This window comes from Chanodichthys erythropterus, chromosome 3 (genome assembly GCF_024489055.1).
Source record: "Chanodichthys erythropterus isolate Z2021 chromosome 3, ASM2448905v1, whole genome shotgun sequence".
In the NCBI taxonomy this organism is placed as follows: domain Eukaryota; kingdom Metazoa; phylum Chordata; class Actinopteri; order Cypriniformes; family Xenocyprididae; genus Chanodichthys; species Chanodichthys erythropterus.
The window spans coordinates 49,566,353-49,589,018 of NC_090223.1; the positions used below are offsets into that span (position 1 = coordinate 49,566,353).

General features: G+C 36.5%; 1 protein-coding gene across 5 annotated transcripts in view; it reads left to right on the forward strand.

The window, feature by feature from the left end:
* The window catches only part of LOC137017907 (TOM1-like protein 2), a 52,864-nt gene that overhangs the window by 15,613 nt on the left and 14,585 nt on the right, over positions 1-22,666 (forward strand). For 4 of the 5 annotated variants that reach the window (XM_067382670.1, XM_067382667.1, XM_067382668.1 and 1 more), the window contains exons 2-9: positions 6,192-6,276; positions 15,262-15,340; positions 15,602-15,751; positions 17,839-17,973; positions 18,057-18,218; positions 18,502-18,618; positions 20,924-21,057; positions 21,287-21,329. In XM_067382670.1, coding sequence (XP_067238771.1) covers positions 6,239-6,276; positions 15,262-15,340; positions 15,602-15,751; positions 17,839-17,973; positions 18,057-18,218; positions 18,502-18,618; positions 20,924-21,057; positions 21,287-21,329 — 858 coding nt within the window. In that variant the 5' untranslated portion in view covers positions 6,192-6,238. Of the gene's footprint in view, positions 1-3,250; positions 3,446-6,191; positions 6,277-15,261; positions 15,341-15,601; positions 15,752-17,838; positions 17,974-18,056; positions 18,219-18,501; positions 18,619-20,923; positions 21,058-21,286; positions 21,330-22,666 lie in introns of those variants that run through there. The other variant, XM_067382669.1, reaches the window with a different exon arrangement.

The window sequence follows — 22,666 nt, forward strand, 5'->3', positions numbered from 1 at the left end:
CGTATTTCTGCTGTTCCATCAGCACCCTCTGCTGTGAAGGTACACTTTCACTGAGCGCTTACACAGATACACAAGGGAGAGTTTGAAAGCAGGCGTTTATCAGCGGATCCGTCTATCAGCGGATACCTAATATATCCGCTGATAGACTTATCCGTTGATATATGCCTGCTTTCAAGCTCTACTGCATTGATCATTGTAACCAGTCTCAGACATTTATGTTGAGCACGTGAACAGTACTTTTCGGTACTTTTGACTACCCTATACTATATAGAACAAACTTTTTTAAAGGTTGCAAAGTACTTATTCAAAATAAGTATCTAATGCGATTTCGGACGCAGCCTGTGTCTTCTTAACAAAACAACCCACAGGCAGCCTACAGGAACATTGCTGTAGGACAGGAGCAGAAGAAGATAGCTGGTATGAACTCTGTCCTGGTGTCTGGTGAGCAGACAGTAGCAGCAGTTTTCTTTCTGCCTCGACACATCTGTCAGTTTGATAGAAGAGCAGCTCAGGGGTATGAATAAGGCATGAAGTATTTCCTGCGGCTCTGCAGACTAAAGGAAGAGGCCTCACCCAGCCGTGAAAGTAGTGTTATGCTCCAGACACTTCCCAGTTTGTTGAGGGAAAGTTTACTGGCACTGGCATGCTTATGGCAGGCTGACACGCTGTCCGGCCATACACTGATTATATTGCTTGGACAACGTGGTACCACCACAACTGTTCTTTAGATTTTTTTATAGAAATGAAAACAATTTAGTTCAAATGTCTTTCCGGTCATTTTTGATTAATGCGTCCTTGCTGACAAAGTCATTTATTTCAGGAATTCTCTTTATTTTATTAAGTACTTATTGGTCCTGGACTGCCTGTTGCTTCAGTTGACTTTAAAAATATGTCTGTTGTGTTGGCTAACATTGATTAAGTGAATGCTCAAATTTAATGTACAAGGATCATAATGCATGTAATTATCTTTAGCGCATGTACATGTGACATTCAGTAAGGGTTTTACCTGTTAGATTCATAGATTTATTAGACTATTTCAAATGGATAGTTTATACAGACAGTTTTTTGGCTGTCTTCTGGTGATTTCTTAAACTAGTCGATTTGTCGTTTACACAATTTCAAAGTTTAAATGTTATGAAAATTAGTCATGGTGACCTAGATATGGGGATAAATTCTACATCAGCTAGAGATCTAACTGCTGCTTGTTCCAAATTTGTTCATGGTGTTTCATTTTGGCCAAAGCACAGATCTGTGGTCAGCCACCCTAGTGACTCAAATGTAGTCAAAATTGGAACAGAAACTGTAACTTAAGTAGCTTTTTTGGAAATGTTGCCTAAACTCATACTTGCAGAAACACAATTGATTATATCTTGATGAACAGAAGTTTCAATGTGTTTCAGTGTTTGTACGGATGTTCATTGGTGCTTTGCTGCTCAGCGTGAGAGCTTTTAGTGTAATAAACACATGTGAGCACTCTAAGAGCAGTTCCCTAAAAATAGGACCAAATGTACTGTGTTAAAGGGTTATTTCTAGCAAAAAATGAAAATTCTGTCATTAAATACTCACCTTTGTGTCGTTCCACATCCGTAAGACCTTTGTTCTTCTTTGAAACACAAATTAAAATATGTTTAATGAAATCTGAGAGCTTTCTGTCCGTCTATAGAGATCCAATGCAACTACTACTTTTATTGTCCAGAAAGGTAGTAAAGACATTGTTAAAGTAATCCATGTGACTCTAGTGGTTTAACCCCCGTTAAGCGATGCGATTGCTTTGTTTGCGCAAAAAAAAAAAAAACATTTACCACTTTATGAAAATATTGATCTGAAGATATCGATTGGCGCGTTCACTAGAGCACATGAAGCATATGTTTTGTGTTCACACAAGAGCTGGTAAAACTCTTTGACTGTATGAGTGAAACTGCTTCTCAAACAAGAGAAAATGTAAGATGAGACTTTATTTTGTCCATGGGGAATTGATTAGATGGTTGGATGGTTGGGGTTTGCTATTGGTGGATCTCTTGTGAGTGACAGATTGCTCTACAGAGTCATTTTATTTCGACCATGTTATCCAAATTTTGTGACTAATATGCATTGATAATTTGGGGTAAACCTAAACTAACTAAATAAAAAATATATAATAATAAATAAAGTTTCTCCACTTTAAAGGGGTAGTTCACACAAAAAAATAGAAAATTATTGTCCGCCGGAAGCTAGTTTTATTTGAATTAGTAGTATTTGAATTTATAAAGTTTTAAATATGTATATTTTTCTTACAAAAACCCATTGCTTCGCTTCAGAAGGCCTTTATTAACCCCCTGGAGTCGTATGGATTACTTTTTTTATGGATGGATGCATTTTTTTTTTTTGCTTCAAAATGTGGCCCCCCATTCACAACCATAATAAACCTTGGTGGAGCAAGAATATTTTTAAATATATCTCTGATTGTGTTTGTCTGATAGAAAATAGTCACATACATCACCTAGGATGAGTAAATCGTGGGATAATTTTCATTTTTGGGTGAACTATCTCTTTAAAGGTCAGGAACTGTGTTGATGCAAAAAGATTTTTATTGATTGATTTATTTCACTTAATAAGGTCTTTGCTTGTTTGTTATATTCAATTTCATTTCACATATTTTACAACATTTAATTGGAATTGCACAGATTTCCCCCTAAAAATTGGCACAGAAAATGCCCCTCAAAAAATCCAGATTCTACTTATGTGTCTGATGATAAAACTCACAGCACAGTTTCCAAAGGTGTACAAGAAAGTGTAAAGGAAACAGAAGTTGTTTTGAGTGTGGAATGTAGTTTATAAACCGGTTGCCAGATTGTGACATTTCACCTGCTTGATCAGATCTCCTTTGCTATGTTTTGTCATCAGTCCCCACCCTTATCCTGAGTCACTCACCAGGAAAGCAATGCCAGCTTCATGTTGAGCAACAGTGAAATCTCTCAAGTGTACAACCTCAATAATGTGGCATTTACTGTTCGTTCTAAAGCTGTTTGGCTTAAAAACAAGCCAGACAGACACGCAAAAGCACATTTTAGCTGTAAGCTGTCATGTACGAGAATCATACCCGAGTTTCTTCACACCTGATTTCAAAAGATTGTGAAACTAGATCTTATTTCATCACACTCTTCCTAAACGTTGTATTATGAAACACATGCTGGTGATTTTTATATTCTAAAAGTACTACAGTAACTTCTCACTTTCTCATCACTGTGTAAATCAAGCCTTTTTTTTTACCAGAAGAGCACCAGTAGTTGGATAAGATTAAAACCTTATCTGTGCTACTATTGTGTAAGCAATGAGGAAAATGACATCTGACATATGAGTAATAATCCAGGCCAGGCGAGTTCAGGTCAAGCCTCCCTCACAGATGGGAGGCAGTAAAGCTGAAATCTCTTCTGCTAGTTGCTGATCTTTTCATAGAGTGATTCAGGTAAGCAGTGATGGGGAGTAACTGAAAGTTTTGTCTCAGCCAATTTAAGTGGCCATGAAAGTGGATCAGACTGAGCAGCATAACACAGTTGTAGCCAATCAACAGTAGGTGGCATGTGCACTCATGAAGGGGGAGGACAGAGAGTGAGGAAGAGGGATATTTGAAGAAAGACTGTAGAAAGAGAGATGGCTAAGAGACATTACAAGCTGTTTTATTAACACCATTGAAACACTGATTGAACGATTACATGAGATATTATATGTTTCAGTAAGTTGTACTGTATCTTTCAACATACCTTCAGATGTTCATTCATGTTTATTCTGTAACTAGTATTAAAGAGGAAGAGATGATCGCGTTCATTCGCGCACCACGCTGCCGGTTGAACTGAGGCGCTTGTACAGAGATCTGTCACGGCACATTAAAGAGCGTCAAAATGGCTTTTATTTTGTTTGATTTCGTTATTAAATGGACAGATTTTGAAAGATGACACTTTATTTCTTATCGAAAGTAACAAAACGCGAAGTTTGTTGCGATTAATAGTGGTTTGCTACAATGTTGTACTCATTGTGTAGATCCAATTGGCCAGGGCTAGGCGGGGCAGCAGGGGGCGGGGCACGTTCGGTACGCCGTGAGAGTATTGTGGTTCACATCATGGGTGGTATTTCGCATTTTTTTGGTTTGTTTGAATATTGTTACACCCCTAATATGAACATACATATACACACTGGAAACCTTTTTGAAAACAGTCATTATATTTTGCAGTAACTTTTGATGACGGTAATGGTGCAGAAGTGACACGTCACATTTATTTGCAATTGATCTGTGATTTTTATTTATTTTTTCCTGATCCTCGTGGTTTCTTGTGCCAGATAAATATTTAACAGATTTTTAGATATTTTAGACATTTTGTAGTACCCTATGATTTCTGTGATGCGAACGGTATATAGAAAAAATTTAATGTAAAAACAGAATTTGGAAAAAAATAAAAAAAGGATTACATAGTACCGTATTTATGTAGGCTACTTAAAAAGAAGTTACCATCCTAAATAGATTGATTAGATTATTTAAATTATGTCTTGACAAACTACTGTTTTTAAATAGTTTCCCCAGACTTAAAGGTGCGTTCCAATCAACTGTAAGTGCCCTGCAAAATGGACTTCACAGGGTATTTCACCATCGTAAGTGACTTTCCCATATGAAGGGAAGGGAGCAAAGTTCAAAGGGCACTGTGAACAGCATTGGCATCATCCCAATACTGCAAGGTCTGACTAATATAATGATGGTGTAAAGGCTCTACCATAAGTTTAATTGTACATGTTATTTTGTAGTATAAAGTGCGCAAGACACAACATTTGCAATGCAACTATCATGATTACAGTTAGTTAAGAAAAAAAAACTCATCTAATACACTGTGTGCAGAATTATTAGGCAAGTTGATTTTCTGATCTTATTTTTTTCCAAGCACATTTTACCAATTCCAATCCACATCAATTTTAATAACTACTATTAATATTGTTTTTAATCATTTATAAGTGAGTCTCAGATACTTAGGTTAGGACTAAAAGTGAACTCCCACACCTTACTGCCAGATTTTGGAAGATGAATTCTTCAAACAGTGGTACAAGAGGATGTGGTGCTGGTCCTTCAGGAGTCACTCTCAAGCTGTCTGTCTATGAGGCCTATAAAAACCCAGTCTTCATGTATTTTATAACACTTCAGCTTGTGATTCTTATTAAGAGCAGGTCATTTTTTAGGATTCTTCACCTAACCTAAGTCTCTGAGATCCTGACACCTCACACTTCTGGAGACTCCAGGTAGGTTGCAGTTCTGTAAAATGGTGGCGCTGGAGACTAAAGGGTTCCTGATGGTTTCACGCTTAATTCTTGACCTTAATTCTTAACTCTTTTGCAGTTAACGTGTCTTTTCTTCTCCAGCTGTTTTTGTATGACCCCGCTGACCCAATGAGCATTTTGCTGTCCATTGGTCATGCTTTAACTTTGCAATTTCTGCATTAGTATTGCGTCCTTCTCATGAGTATTTAATAATTTTTGAGTTAAATCTCTTTTTTGACTCATTTTGCCTGTAAAAGAAAACCTGCCTAATAATTCTGCACACCTGAATATAGGGCATTTTTCATTTCCAGCCTTCATGAACAATTATATATCACTTGTAAATGATTAAAAACAATATTAATAGTAGTTATTAAGATTGATGTGGATTGGAATTGGTAAAATGTGCTTGGAAAAAAAAATATGATCAGAAAATCAACTTGTTTAATAATTCTGCACACAGTGTATAACCACATTGCATTTATTTTATATTTTAAACATCACAACAGACGTTTCAAATCACTCAATTTAGCATTTTCAAATATAACATTATATTAATTGAAATTTATAGTAAATTTATATTTATATATATACATGCATGTATATGAAATAAAAGTGTGATATATCTATTTACAGAAGTATATTATCTCATCATACTTCACATTTCTCTAATATGTACAATTTGAGTTTGGTCTGTGTTTGATGTTACTTCAGGGTGTTCCGAATTAACGTATTTTGTCAAGTGAAGTGAACTTACATAGCATGCTCAGGGAATGAGCAGTGAACACTACGTAGGGACTCTGTCGATTGGAACGCAGCTTGAGTTCCAGACGTGGTCATGTGTCCGGAACTCATGATTGAGTTTGTGTCAGTAATTGAAACATCCTGCTGATCAGTGTGTGATTTGTTTCTCACAGAAAAAGCCACAGATGGCTCCTTGCAGAATGAAGACTGGACACTCAACATGGAGATTTGTGACATCATTAATGAGACCGAGGAAGGGTGAGAGATCAACACACACACACACACACACACACACACACACACACACACATACACACACACACACACACACACACACACACACACACACACACACACACACACACACACACACACACACACATACACACACACACACACACACACACGCACACACACACACACACACACACCGTTGCGCACAGATTCTGCTGATGACTCACAGTGACTCTCACAGAGCAGACAGTGGCCCCGTCCCAATTGGCACACTTCATATGCACTTTTGGTCTTGTGGACTTACAATGGCTGTAGGGCTGTCAAACGATTAATCGCGATTAATCTCATACAAAATAAAAGTTTGAGTTTGCTTAATATATGTGGGTGTACTGTGTGTAATTATTATGTTTATATAAATACAAACACATCCATGTATATATTTGAGAAATATTTACAAGTATATGTATTTATTTATATTTTTAGATAATTTTTATATATATATATATATATATATATATATATATATATATATATATATATATATATATATATATATATATATATATATATATATATATATATTAGGGCTGTCAAACGATTAATCACGATTAATCACGTACAAAATAAAAGTTTGAGTTTGCATAATATATGTGTGAGTAATGTGTGTAAATAATATGTATATATAATACACACAAATTAATGTATATATTTAAGAGAAATATGTTATTTATGTACAAAAAAGATGTATTTATATATAATATAAATTCTATAAAAATATAAATAAATACATATACTTGTAAATATTTCTCAAATATATACATGGATGTGTTTGTATTTATATATACATAATAATTACACACAGTAAACCCACATATATTAGGCAAACTCAAACTTTTATTTTGTATGCGATTAATCGTTTGACAGCCCTAATATTTATATATTATATATAAATAAATTTTTTGTACACAAATAACATATTTCTCTTAAATATATACATTAATTTGTGTGTATTTATATATACATATTATTTACACACATTACTCACACATATATTATGCAAACTCAAACTTTTATTTTGTATGCGATTAAATCGCGATTAATCGTTTGACAGCCCTAAATGGCTGCCGCATGTGTGTTGGGTGTCGCGTTTGTCATTTTAGTTTTCAGAAGGGTGTTCGCGAGCTCCACAGCAGACTTCTTACCAATAGTCAAAGCGGCATTACGCCACAAAAGCGTAACTCGTAGGAAGACCGTAAGTGTTTAGGGTGCCATTTGGGACAGGACCTGACTGTGGATGTGTTTTCGTAGCATTGTGGTTCATCAGTAATGGGTTCTCGCAGTTCCTCTTGGCCTGTTTACACCTGATGTCGAAAAGCATAAGACCTTTTTTTTTTTTTGTTCTTCTGCAGAACACAAAAGAAGATCATTTGAAGAATGTTTACTCATAAGTCATGACCCAGTCTGCTTGCAATTACATCATTCTCTATAGAGCACATTTGAATGGTCGTTTTCTATATGACATTGGGGATGCAGAGCACATTAGTAAGGCCGCTGTATGCAGAGCGGTAAGGAAAGTGTGCCTCGCTCTCACGCTTTTTCTGAGAGTTTTTGTGTTGTTTCCTGGACACAAACCTATGAGAGCCATCAAAGAGCAGTTTCACAGGATTGCAGGTCAGTGGTGCAGAATCGGTTTAAATGAGGCAAATCTGATAAATGACGTTCACTTGATAACATGATGCAGCGATCACTGGAAGTAACCTAACAATTGCAATTTAATTATTGGGTCTTTTTTTTAATAACATTTAGGATTTCCCAATGTGGTTGGATGCTTTGATGACACACAATATACCCATCATCGCACCTTCTAAAAATGAAACCGATTACTGTATGGACAATTTATTTGGTCTTCTTTATTTCCTACTAACACAAAAGCAACAGTTATTCTTTTTCCAGTTGGATTTTAATATTCTTCCAATGCTTGGTATTGTGGCCATATTGAGGCTATTGGAGTTGATTGAACTAACTCAATTTAGTTGTTCTGAAACTGAAAATTTTCCCATCTCGGAGTAAGTCAACTCATTATTAAAATGGGCCCCTGGTCAACCATAGAAGAACTGTCTGATTTAAATTTTTTGACATCTTTAGTACTGATAAACATACACATTGACATATTAAATGACGTACACTACCATTCAAAAGTTTGGGGTTGGTAATATTTTTGTGAAAGAAGTCTCTTATGCTTACCAAGGCTGCATTTATTTGATCGAAAATACTTTAAAAACAGTAGCATTGTGAAATATTATCACAATTTAAGATAACTGTTTTTGAAATGTGAATACATTTTAAAATGTAATTTATTCCTGTGGTCAAAGCTGCATCACTACTCGTGAAATACACACACATAACTAAATACATATACATACACATACATCCATACATAAATATAAAATATACATATACCGGTAGAGAAAAAACAAACAAACAAAGGGGAAGTACTCAAGTTCAGGAGCTTGAATTAATGAGTAAACAGAATTAAACCAACTTAAATTAAATCAGGTAAAGAAAAGAGATCATCTCAACCAGGCTTTCAGTGACTCAGCAACAGTGTGCTAAAATACAGAGTGTCTTTTCATCCGAACCATTAAGTCGAGCAGTGGACAGTTAAAAAAAAAAGTCACATCCAGAAATGTAAGAATCCGACATTTAACAGAAAGCTAGTACTGTGCGCTTTATACTTATTATTAATGTTTCCCTTGAGAAATAATCGATTTATATAAAGGGTGTACAAGCAAAGGCTGTTGCCAAGGTGCACCATATGCTTTGAGGGCCGATCTAAGCTGTAGATAAAAAAAAAAGTAAAAAAAAAAATAGGAGGCTGGCAAATTGAATGAGTTTGCAATGTCTTGAAAAGAACACAAATCAGAATCATTATGAATGTATTTCAAATAGCAAATGCCAGTCCTACTCCAGTGCAAAGGAGGAATGGGTCTGTCACCAATTGTCAGGCCTTTATTATTGAATATGGGAGACTGTGTATGCCACCTACAGGAGATATTGCATCTAGATTCACCCAACCTCCAAGTTTGAATAAGATGGGAAACTATGGGACCAAAGCACATGCATTAGAAAAAAGGATGTCTTCCAGATTACGCCAAGAGACAGGGGTATGAGGGTTAAACCATACAAGCAGAGGCACAAAAGACCAAAAATAGAACTTAATGTAATACTGTTAAGCCCCCATTTACCCTCTTCCTCTGTGAAGTAGCCAACTTCAAATGATTAATTGGGAGATGTTACCATGGATTTAATTCCAGAAGTTGACAGAAGGGAGGGGTATCATAGAATTAAAAAAAAAACAGTTGAGGCAGAATATTTATTTTTACAATAGAGATCCTGGCCTGTAGAGAGTTGGGCAGATTAATCCATCTGTCCAGATCTCTCTTGATGTCCTTGCCTACTTCTGAAAATGATGCATCACAGTATGGTTCAAAGAGGGATAAATTTGAATCCCAAGATAATTAAAGTGCTGAACAGCAGAAATAATGGGTGGATACGGCAACATTTTAGCAGACTCATTTAGGGCAGATTTAGACAAGTTAACCTTGAAACCAGGTAAATGGCCAAACTCTTCACAAATAGACAGCAGGCTAGAAATAGACTGTACTGGATTTTCCATGAAAACCAGGGCTGGGTTTACCGATAACGTTGTCTCTTAGCACGCCATGAAGACTCTAAATGTGTACCTTAACTGAAAATATAAACTGAATTCCCTGAACTATCCCTTGGAAGGTTGCTTAAGATATATCTTCTTAAGTGAGACATTACCAGGTACTGTCCATGGCGGCTGTGCTGAATTGGTTGACATCGATGGCTTGAGAATCGATAATTCACTCTATACACTCTATACAAATTGCATTTATCAGGACTCATGGGATTTTATAAAAAAATATAATCCAAATTGCAAACTAAATCTATATTCTTTATTCTAGCTGAGCCCCCAGCGTGAGTTTAAGGCGACCGATATTTTACAACATTATTTTATTTATTTATTTTTTAATCCTTGGAGATACGCTAGACAGCCTTTTTAATTTAAAGGTGCCGTAGAGCGTCTTTTTAAAAGATGTAATATAAGTCTAAGGTGTCTCCTGAATGTGTCTGTGAAGTTTCAGCTCAAAATACCCCATAGATTTTTTTTTTTTATAAATTTTTTTTAACTGCCTATTTTGGGGCATCATTAAATATGCGCCGATTCAGGCTGCGGCCCCTTTAAATGCTCACGCTCCCCACCCAGGGAGCTCGTGCTTGCCTTAAACAGCATAAACAAAGTTCACACAGCTAATATAACCCTCAAAATGGATCTTTACAAAGTGTTCGTCATGAAACATGTCTAATCGCGCAAGTATGGTATTTATTTGGATGTTTACATTTGATTCTGAATGAGTTTGATGGTGCTCTGTGGCTAAAGCTAACTTTACACACTGTTGGAGAGATTTATAAAGAATGAAGTTGTGTTTATGAATTATACAGACTGCAAGTGTTTTAAAAATGAAAATAGCAACGGCTCTTGTCTCCGTGAATACAGTAAGAAACGATGGTAACTTTAACCACATTTAACAGTACATTAGCAACATGCTAACAAAACATTTAGAAAGACAATTCACAAATATCACTAAAAATATCATGTTATCATGGATCATGTCAGTTATTATTGCTCCATCTGCCATTCTTCGCTATTGTTCTTGCTTGCTTACCTAGTCTGATGATTCAGCTGTACACAGATCCAGACGTTAATACTGGCTGCCCTTGTGTAATGCCTTGAACATGAGCTGGCATATGCAAATATTGGGGTCGTACATATTAATGATCTCGACTGTTACGTAACAGTCGGTGTTATGTTGAGATTCGCCTGTTCTTCGGAGGTCTTTTAAACAAATAAGATTTATATAAGAAGGAGGAAAAAACGGTGTTTGAGACTCACTGTATGTCATTTCCATGTACTGAACTCTTGTTATTCAACTATGCTAAGATAAATTCAATTTTTTAATTCTTTAATTCCTTTAAATTTCAGGGCCCAGGGCCCCGCGAAGGCTTAGCGCGGCACTGACTATTCATCATTACATTTTTATATTTATGTAGCCTACACAATAATATTCTTTTACACTGTAATCCTGTTGTTTTTAATATTTGGCATGTTTGTGTGATTCGCATCCCTGTGTGTAATAAGCAAAGTCAACGCACACTGTGGACGCGCCCAGAGGCGCAGTTTCTACCAACGCGCTCTAACAAAAAAATATTGCGCCGTTGACTTTAGACTTTAGACCAGGTTTGAGTTGGTCTATTTTCAGCTCCTTAAAATAGCAATGCGCCGGCAATGCGCCTGAACACACCTCTTTTTTAGACCAGCACGCCCATGGGCTCACTAACTGGCGCAAATGCATTTACTAATTTAAGGACATTGCGCTGAACGGGAAAACGCGAACGGCACCGGACGCAAACTAGCAAACACACTTGCGCTGCGCCTTGCGTCGCATTGCACCGGGTGTATTATAGGGCCCAAAGTGTCTGAATAATTTTTGGTTCCAAATTTTTTTATCAGTTTTACTGGTAGTACACTGTATGAAGAATTTTTGGGTATAATATGTCACAGTTTACTTTATTTTGCTATCCTCACTTACATAAATGAACTATAGTGTCCTGCACCCACTAGTAAACATTTTATCAAAAATATCAAAATCGGCTGAATAATTTTTGGTTTGACTGCATAGCCTTGTACTTCATTCGAAGGTGTTTTTAAATGTCTAAAACCTAAAATAAACCTGGTGTGGTTGAAAACACTGAATAGTTGTGATATATGTCAAGTGCTGAGCGTATCTGTCTCTGGCTCAGCACCAAAGCACATTTGAATTTAGCAGTGAATTTTTGCATTTTATTCTTTGCCATTATAATTGAACATTGGGTGTATTACAACTTCAAAACTATATTCGTTTACATAAGGTAAGGTATAGCTAAGAGTGGTCCAGACCAACCTTACAAAGAATGACTTCGAATAACTAGGAATGTTTCGGGAAACACATATTAACGTTAAAGTATAATTTAAGAATGACATAGAGTTAAGAAGTTTTCAGGAAATCGGGCCCAGAACATCATCGGCATATAATGCTACATGATGCGAAGTATTGTGAACGGAAATAGGTTTTATCTCAGTGGATTTTCGAATCATCTGAGCAAGACGTTCAGTGGAGAAAACAAAAACCAAATGTTCATACCAGGTGAAGACAGGCCCTTTACACAGAGTCACAGTGCTGTTCCAGCTCCGTATGATTCTTCATTTTCTCTTTTTCTCTCACACATACTGTCATCAAACTGGCACTACAGGCTTGTCTCTGTTCTGTGTAAGGGAACACAGGACTCTGTTGTGCTCTGCTTTGTTTGGGCTGGTTTTTTCCTGTTGTATTAGAAGTTGTGGGTGTTTTCAAGAATTTAAACAATCTTTCCTGTTAATTATGCATTCAATTATTTACATAAATCCCCCTTTAAGCAGATTATGCCAAAGAGTACATTTGGACTTTGCAAGAATAGTCGAGTCTGACATGATTTATAGAATTTCCAGAATTTCCCAGTTGTTGTTTTTTTTCTTCCTTCAGGTTCGTTTTTCACTTCTGCCCTTTTGTACTTCCCATAATGCAAGAGGCTATTACTATAGTTCCTCTTCTCTATTTGAGGATAACACACGATGACTGCATCTGAAATCACATACTTCCCTACTATATACTTGGCGATAAACAATGTGAAATTAGTAGTCTGAACAGAAGACTAAGTCAAATGAACACTTTACTATCCCATGAGGACAAGGGAGAGGATTTGTGAATGACAGTGCAACTGCCACCATAAGTCACATGACAGTGACAAAAAGGTGAATGTAGTACATCCAGATTACATTTATATTAAGCACATTCATATATGTTCATATCATAGTAATTACTTATTCAAAAGAAGTACCTACTCAGAGGTAATGTGTTTTTGGATGGAGCTAATATTGCTTTTCTCCATTTCTCCAGTCTAAAGTTTGAGTCTGAGCAAAGTTTGTCCGTAAGGCAAGTCAGTTGGCGGCCATGTTGGTAACACCCTGTTACAAAAATATTGATTAAAAAATAATGAATAATGATTAAAAATTATTTCTCGCGTTCATTTGTACAAATGTTAAAATGTCTCTACAATGAGTTCAACTTTTAGTAGCTGTCATTGTTCTTGCTTGTAAAAAGCTCCTTAGATCTGACTGGGAAGACACAAGAGCTTTGATCACACCACAGGAAAAACAAACCCAATTGCTGCTGCTTATGTAAGCTTGGAGATGATGAACTTCCTGGCCCTGAATTACACTGAATTAAGAGGGCTTTCAGTACTGGCACTCTGGTGGTGTCTAGTCAGATTGAGTCTTTTAATTCCTGTCCTGAGCTCACAGACTGCTCTGCAAAATTGTATGCTTTAAAATAGTTAGTTGCAGTCCTGGGTAATTATAGTTGATCTAATCATGCTGAAATTAACAAAACAGACGCAAAGAGTCTATGACACAAAACATCAGTTCTATAGCTACTGTTAGGGGTTTGTTCATATCCCTAACCCTAAATGTGAGCAATGGCACTAATTAATGGTTATTTTGTGATATAAAGTACATATAAATAAATCGCTTCTTCAGCTTTATAATGGTAGTGAATGGGGTTTGAGATTTTGAAGCCCAAAAAAGTGCATTCATTCATCATAAAAGTAATCCACACGGCTCCAGGGGGTTAATAAAGGCCTTTTGAAGTGGTGATTTCTTTGTAAGAAAAATCCATATTCAAAACGTTATAAACTATAATAACTGGCTTCCAGCATTGGCCGTATGCAAGTCGAGTTCCGTCAGAAGAGTGACCTCTGAGCCGATGTACGACCGCCTCTCAAGGTTTAAATAAATAGGGCTGGCAACAACTCAAGCTCCTATTCTCTTATATCGAAATCCTCCGACATTTCTCTTTAAAAATTCTAATTTTAGACTTCTGATTTATGACGTGTTTTGTTTTGCTCTATCCTCTGCGCTTCCTTGTTCGTCAATACGTCTTGCATCGGATCAGAGCGATCACTCTTCCGCAGGAACTAGAATTGCGTACAGCCATTGCTGGAAGCCAGTTAGTATAGTTTATAAAGTTAAACATAATTGATATTATTCTTACAAAAACCCATTGCTTTACTTCAGAAGGCCTTTATTAACCCCCTGGAGCCATATGGATTACTTTTATGATGGATGAATGCGCTTTTTTGGGCTTCAAAATCTTGAGCCCCATTTACTACCATTATAAAGCTTGGAAGAGCCAGAATATGTGTTTGTCTGAAAGAGGATAGTCATATACACCTAGGATGGCTTGAGGGTGAGTAAATCATGGGATAATTTTCATTTTTGGGTGAACTATCCCATTGGGTAATAACTATTAAAATAAAGTTTTAAAAAATGCTCTAACACCAAAGGTGCAGTCACATTTACTGTTGTTCGGCAAATTTTTACATGCAAAATCTAGTCATTTCAATTCAAGTCCATGTGATTGTGAATTTTGCTTGAGGACGAAAGATATCTCTTCGCAACAAGTTCAGGTTGGTCACACAGATTCGCTGCATTGAAAGCTGCTTGTTTGTGTGAGCTGTGCTTCATATATCACTACACTATTGACGACAGACAATGAATGTTTCTTTCTCATGACATTTCGCCAAAATTTCGGTAATGTAATCGCACCATAAGAGATTATTGGAGCTCACACCACAATTATAAGCAGTTTCTCAGAGGATTTATTTTTCAACTGATGAACACCATTGAAAGGCAGTCAAATCCTGCTTTCCTCAAAGTTTCCACTGCAATTATGGCAGAACATAACTGAAGTGTGCGCCTAGAATCCATTGGTGTGGATGGTTATATAGGTATCATTTATAGTTGGTGAGAATGAGCTGTCGTCTAGTCGTTTACACTGTTTTCCCCCACAGGCCCAAAGATGCCATGCGTGCGCTGAAAAAGAGACTCAACGGCAACAAGAACTTCCGTGAAGTGATGCTGGCTCTAACTGTGAGTTCCCTCACTTTCACATAGAGCAGATCTGTTTTTTTAGTCTGATGCTCTGCACCTTTAATAGTTAATGGCGGCTGAGTACTTTGTAAACTTCTCCTCCAGGCTTGCCAGAGGCTATTTTGACATTTAAATAATGTGTTTTGTGGCTATTTGGATGCAGTTTGCTAGCTGGAAGTGCTGTTTTATGCTGTCATCTGCAAGCTTTGGCTTGTCTAAATGATTGATAATCTCAGTTTCTTACGTACTTGTCTTTTCTAGGTGCTGGAGACTTGCGTGAAAAACTGTGGCCACCGTTTTCACGTCCACATTGCCAACAGAGACTTCATCGAAGGTGTCATGGTGAAGATCATCACTCCGAAGACCAACCCTCCTGCTATAGTGCAGGACAAAGTGCTGTCACTGATTCAGGTGAACTGAATGAGGCAATTAGGCTCAATATTCCCCCTGAGCTCTTCCTTTGTTTTAGCAATAAACACCTTTAGAAAACACAGTTGATGACCATTGCTGCATTCAGAATGGATGTGCACTAGAGCTAGAGGACTGCCTCTTTATTGGGGCTGGAAACTAGGTCTGCTGGACCTGATCTACGAGGCAGCTTCCAATTGCATTAATTCTAGTTGACTGGAAGCCATTGCAGAATCAGATTGACTCAGTTTAAGGTAGATACAGGACAGTTTCCAGAATTGTATCCACTTTTGCGTCCTCCCAAATTCAATGGTCACATCGTTTTTCAGCCTGTAAAATTTCCCACCATTAGACAACAAGCATATCTCTAACCATCCAGAGAATCTATTCTTCCAAATTTGGCAATTATAGCCATTTTCTAAGTGGTTTTCAACCAGGGTGCCGAAGCCCAATAGCAATGGGGCCTTAAAGGGTTAGTTCACCCAAAAATGAAAATGATGTCATTAATGACTCACCCTCATGTTAGAATTTTTTGAAGCATCGAAAATACATTTTGGTCCAAAAATAACAAAAACTACAACTTTATTCAGCATTGTATTCTCTTCCGGAATCCTTTCCATTGAATTGATTCAATTTAATCGATTCCATTGAATCCTTTCATCTGTCAGTGTTGGTAATGCACTTTTACGTGGTTGTTTTTGGCGATTAGGACATCCGCGACATGCACACTTACGCACCATTTTAAAAAATATAGCAATACCAAAATACAAACAATGTAGAATAGTTTGAATACAGCGTGCGTCTCCCTCAGACTGTAAACGAAGCTCGGGCGCACCGGATAACACGTCAGCAGCATCACTGCGGAGTCGTGAACCACACTCCGGAGCAGAAGGGGGCGCTAATGCACCAATAAGCTGAATGCCACCGCCGTAAAACAGGAAAGAAGAAGAAGAAGAAGCGGAGTCATGAACGCAGATTGACAACAGACCCGGAAGAGAATACAATGCTGAATAAAGTCGTAGTTTTTGTTATTTTTGGACCAAAATGTATTTTTGATGCTTCAAAATGTCGCGGATGTCCTAATCGCCAAAAACAACCACGGCGACGTAAAAGTGCATTACCAACGCTGACAGATGAAAGGATTCAATGGAATCAATTAAATGGAAAGGATTCCGGAAGAGAAAACAATGCTGAATAAAGTCATAGTTTTTGTTATTTTTGGACCAAAATGTATTTTTGATGCTTCAACAAATTCTAACTGACCCTCTGATGTCACATGGTGTTTTTATTACCTTTCTGGACATGGACAGTATACCGTACATACATTTTCAATGGAGGGACAGAAAGCTCTCGGACTAAATCTAAAATATCTTAATCTGAGTTCTGAAGATGAATGAAGGTCTTACGGGTGTGGAACGACATGAGGGTGAGTCATTAATGACATCATTTTCATTTTTGGGTGAACTAACCCTTTAAAATGACTTAAAGGGATAGTTCACCCAAAAATGAAATTTTTGTCATCATTCACTCACACTCAAGTTGTTCCAAACCTGTATAAGTTTCTTTGTTGAAATATCTTCTTTTGTGTTATTTGTTTTTTTTTTTTGTTTTTTTTGTTTTTTTGTGAACACAAAAGAAGATCTTTTGAAGAATGTCTGTAACCAAGCAGAATCTCGCCCCCCATTGACTACCATAGTAAGAAAAAATACTATGGAAGTCAATGGGTGCCATCAACTGTCAACCGTGTTAATGTGATGCATATTTGTCAGTCATACAGTACATAAATGAAATGGGTAAGAATTCTGCAACTAAACAAAATCATGGCATAGTTTCTTATTAAATATTTGTATCTATTTTATTTTACTTAAATGATCATATTTTCAGAATGTTAAAAATTATGAACAAATGGCTGCTGTAGAACAAGCAACATTCAATTAGTAAAAATATATGAGATTGAAAGAAATTGGATTTATTGATAAATATATAAACCTGGTTATTGTGTATTTAATATAATATAGTATCTCTTTCAGCTCTCATATAACCCACTGTACATTAACCAATCATCTCTCTGTCTTTGTGTTCAACCCCAGGCCTGGGCAGATGCGTTCAGGAGTAGCCCAGACCTCACTGGAGTCGTACACATTTACGAGGAGCTGAAGAGGAAAGGAATTGAGTTTCCAATGGCAGACCTGGATGCCTTGTCACCCATCCATACACCACAGCGGGTGAGAAAAATGCACCACACTTACGGCTCTTGCATATCTGTTTTCATTCATTTTGCTTCATCTCCTCTTGCGTGTCATTTTAGGGAGTTCCTGAGGTGGATCCAGGCATTCACAAGTACAAAGCACCCACGCAGCCCAAGACAGCATCTCAGGCGATCCCTAAACCTGCAGCTGCTGCGACACCCGACGTAAACCCCACCCAGATTCCAGCTGTATCAGGCCCGATCACAGCAAACCCAGAGCAGGTCACACTCACCTTAGAATAGACTGCTATATGCTATATTCAATGCTAGGCTGAAATGTGTTGAACTGAGGCTCTGTTCCAAACCTAGTGATACTAAGAAGAGATTTTAGTGAAAAGTGCTATAGAAATAAACTTAATCTTAAACAGTTTCCTGTCTACACTACCATTCAAAAGTGTTTTTTTTTTTTTTCCTAAAAGAAAATAGATGTTTTTTAGAGTATTACCACTATATTTTTCTGTTCATATCTATAGTTAATTTGGAAGTGTTTTGTTTGTGTGCACAGATTGCAAGACTGAGAAGTGAGCTGGACATTGTGCGTGGGAATATTAAAGTGATGTCAGAGATGCTGACAGAGATGGTGCCGGGCCAAGAAGACGCATCTGATCTCGAACTACTCCAGGTTTGCGAGTTTTCCCACTAGGCTCACTCCTTTTCAGGGTATTTTTACCAGAGCACTGAACTGGTTCAAGGAATGAAAACAAACACAGAAACAAGCAAAAATTAAAAGAGCAGTTATCATCCAATTTAATTTTACATTTATTCATGTAATTTCTAAAACAAGGCGCAAAAAAGTTACGCACATGGAACATTAACAAGAGGGCCATTGTCAACTGTCCAAAATAAAACAGATCAATATTTTTTTTCTTTGTAGGCTGTTTATGCTTTGTAAAACTACAACAGAATTACTTGCATTGATTACGATGTTATGCATTAAATGTTAAAGCTTAATTATCATATATAATGCCGTTTTTTGAGTGAAATTTGAAGTATAGCCTAAATTAAAATGAAAAGTTATTAACTATGTTAGGGCTGTCACTAATAATTATTTTGGCAATCGGGTAATCGGTCAATTATGTTAATGATGAATCGAGTAATTGGATAATTTTTTTGGTAGCAAAGCAAAGACCTATGCCTTTAAAATACATATATAATAACAATGAGGCAATAATATTTGGATCAAATAAAGTATCAAAAGCAAGTAATAATATGGTTTTAAAGAACAACACTGTCAAAATACATAATATAAATGTTATGTACATTATGTATTATAACAAATGCCTGCAGAGGGCGCCAACAGCCATTGTTTCATGATCTACACTATATTGCAAAAAGTATTGAGACACCCCTCCAAATCATTGAATTCAGGTGTTCCAATCACTTCCATGGCCACAGGTGTATAAAATCAAGCACTAGGCATGCAGACTTCTTCTACAAACATTTGTGAAAGAATGGGTCACTTTCAGCATTGTGCCAAGTGTAAAGTTTGGTGGAGGGGGGATTATGATGTGGGATTGTTTTTCAGAGGTTGGGCTTGGACCCTTAGTTCCAGTGAAAGGAACTCTTAATGCTTCAGCATACCAAGACATTTTGGACAATTTCATGCTCCCAACTTTGTGGGAACAGTTTGGGGATGGCTCCTTCCTGTTCTAACATGACTGCGCACCAGTGCACAAAGCCAGGTCCAGTTAGTGGAGGAACCTGACTGGCCTGCACAGAGTCCTGACCTGAACCCGACAGAACACCTTTGGGATGAATTAAAGCGGAAACTGTGAGCCAGGCCTTCTCACTAACATCACTGCCTGACGTCACAAATGTGCTTCTAGAAGAATGGTCAAAAATTCCCATAAACACACTCCTAAACCTTGTGGAAAGCCTTCCCAGAAGAGTTGAGGCTGTTATAGCTGCAAACTCCATATTAAACCCTATGGATTAAGAATGGGATGTCTTAAATGTTCATGTGCACGTAAAGGCAGGCATCCCAAAACTTTTGGCAATATAGTGTATATGGCCTTGTTTCTTCAGATCAACACAAGCAAAGATTTTTAGGGAAGTAATCCATCTCCATGAGTTCATATAATGCAATTGAATGGCTGCCACTTGGTTGATGCTTCAAAAACCACACACAGTAATCATAATGGTAATCCAAACGACCAAAGTGGATGAATCCATGTCTTCTGAAGCCAAACGATTGGTGTGTGTTAGAAAAACAGTCATATTTTAAACTCTTTTAACTATAAACCAACTCTCCTTGGAATGTTCACAAGTTCGTAAGCGTATTGTGAAGTTTGCGCAAGAAGTAACACAGAAGCACAAAGCATTGCCACTTCTCACGTGAACTTCACAACGCACATACTTCACGTGTCACAATGTCTCGGTCATGTGACAGCAGACCGGAACGGTTTGGTTTAGTTACAAGTTAAAAATATTTGTATTTTTCTTACACACACCTATCATTTGGCTTTAGAAGACAGTGATTCATCCACTGAGGTCGTATGGATTACCGTCATGATAGTAGCGATATGGTTTTTCAAGCGTCAACCAAGCAGCACCCATTCACTTGCATTATATGGACTCATAAAGAGGATTATTTCCCTAAAAATCTTTGCTTGTGTTTATCTGAAGGAAGAAAGTCACATACATCTGGGACAGCATGAGGATGAGCAAATGATGAGAGAATTTTCATTTTTGGGTGAATGATCCCTTTAATACTTACTCATGAATCTACATGTCACCACAAGAGGGTGTAACAGCACAATATTTTAAAACCGAGAATCACCTCATCTAGCCTATTGCATGTCTATGAATTTGTGCTTTATATGTTTATATACTATGTATTTGTTTTAGTCCTTTCTGTCTAGATTAATGTCCCATAATGCATTTCATGTAAGAATAAGAGCAAAGCTGAAGAGTGTCATGTGTCTCAGGAGCTGAACAGGACGTGTCGAGCCATGCAGCACAGGATAGTGGAGCTCATCTCTCGTGTGTCTAACGAAGAGGTCACCGAAGAGCTGCTACACGCCAATGATGATTTAAACAACATCTTCCTGCGCTACGAGAGGTGAGCAGAGGTGTCCGTCACAAAAAGTTTCCCTCATCAGCCTTAATCTGACGGCTCTCAGAGGAACCTCTTTACATCTTGAGGCTGACACGCAACTCTGGCTTGCCTTTGATTTCACTTCCTTTGCTTTAGAGCAGAGCGCACAGGGTCTGAAAACACATTAACATTTCTTTCATCTTCATCTTGACGAGTGTTTTTGATATTTCACCAGTGCTCTGTGTTCTAACAGGTACGAGAGATACAGGGTAGGCAGAGCAGCACAAAACAATGGGGTGAGTTTGACACTGCAGTACTGCTTTCTTTACACAAACTATCAGCATAAAAAAAGTTTTTAAGTCTTTTATTTGTTTTTCATTGTTGAATATTGTTTCTTGTAGGGTACATATGTGCCTTGTGATAATATTTGTCTGTTAAGTGCCTGCTCATGTTTTTTTTTTGTTGTTGTTATTTAATTGTTTGCATGATGCTTAGCTGAGAGAGGCAAGTATGATGCATCTATGTCATGTAGAAAGTGTCCTGCATCACATTTGAACTCTAGACCCTAGAAATTAAAATATTATTCCCCGTTTTCTTCCTTTTCCTATATATTATAGGCCTTAATTCTGTAGAAATGTCAGCTTTTCCCAAAAAAAAAAGATGTCAAAATTTAATTAGTAAATATTTAAATTATTTTTATTTTTACATGAATTCTTTTAACATTATTATTGTTGTGTTATTATTAATATTACTATTATTACTTAGTATTAAATATTCATTAATTAAATAATACATAATATTATATATGTTTTGATTATAATTTAAAAAAAATCATGTATTCTTTAATTATATACATATATGTGTTATATTTATTTTTATTTAATTTGTTTTATATTATATTTATTATATATGTAAGTATAATAATGTACCTTAAGCACACACACACACACACACACACACACACACACACACACACACATATATATATATATATATATATATATATATATATATATATATATATATATATATATATATATATATATATATATATATATATAAATGTAACTTATTATTTAATTATGTGTAATGTTTTCATAATCATCTTTTCCACCAACTATTTAAATGTATATTACTCTAAATTACTTGAACATAATGCAGTGTCCTTGAAAAAAATTGTTTCAATGAAAATGCATTGGTATTTAGAAACTATTGAATTGCTTTTTAATTTGCTTTTTTTCTTTTAAAAATTGAGCCGAATTTAATTATCATTATGATTAATTTATTATGAATCATAATTATTATTTATTACAGCATATCCACCTTTTACAATGAGATGACATTATTCTACTCCCCCTTCAATCAGCGGACATTAACAGGACATTTAAAAGTGTAAAGACATTAACAAATTACTACAGCAGACCGTGAATAACCCCGAATCATTTACGCAGCAGTATTATTGACGTGTTACATATCACTGTAGTAATATATGTCTGTATTATGTAAAATTCTCTGCCTTAATCAAAAATGTAATCATAACTGCAACATTGAGTGATTGAAATTTTACAGTTCCATCATTCTGACAGACAATAAATATTGTACTTACCTGCTTTAGAAAGTAAACTGCTAATAG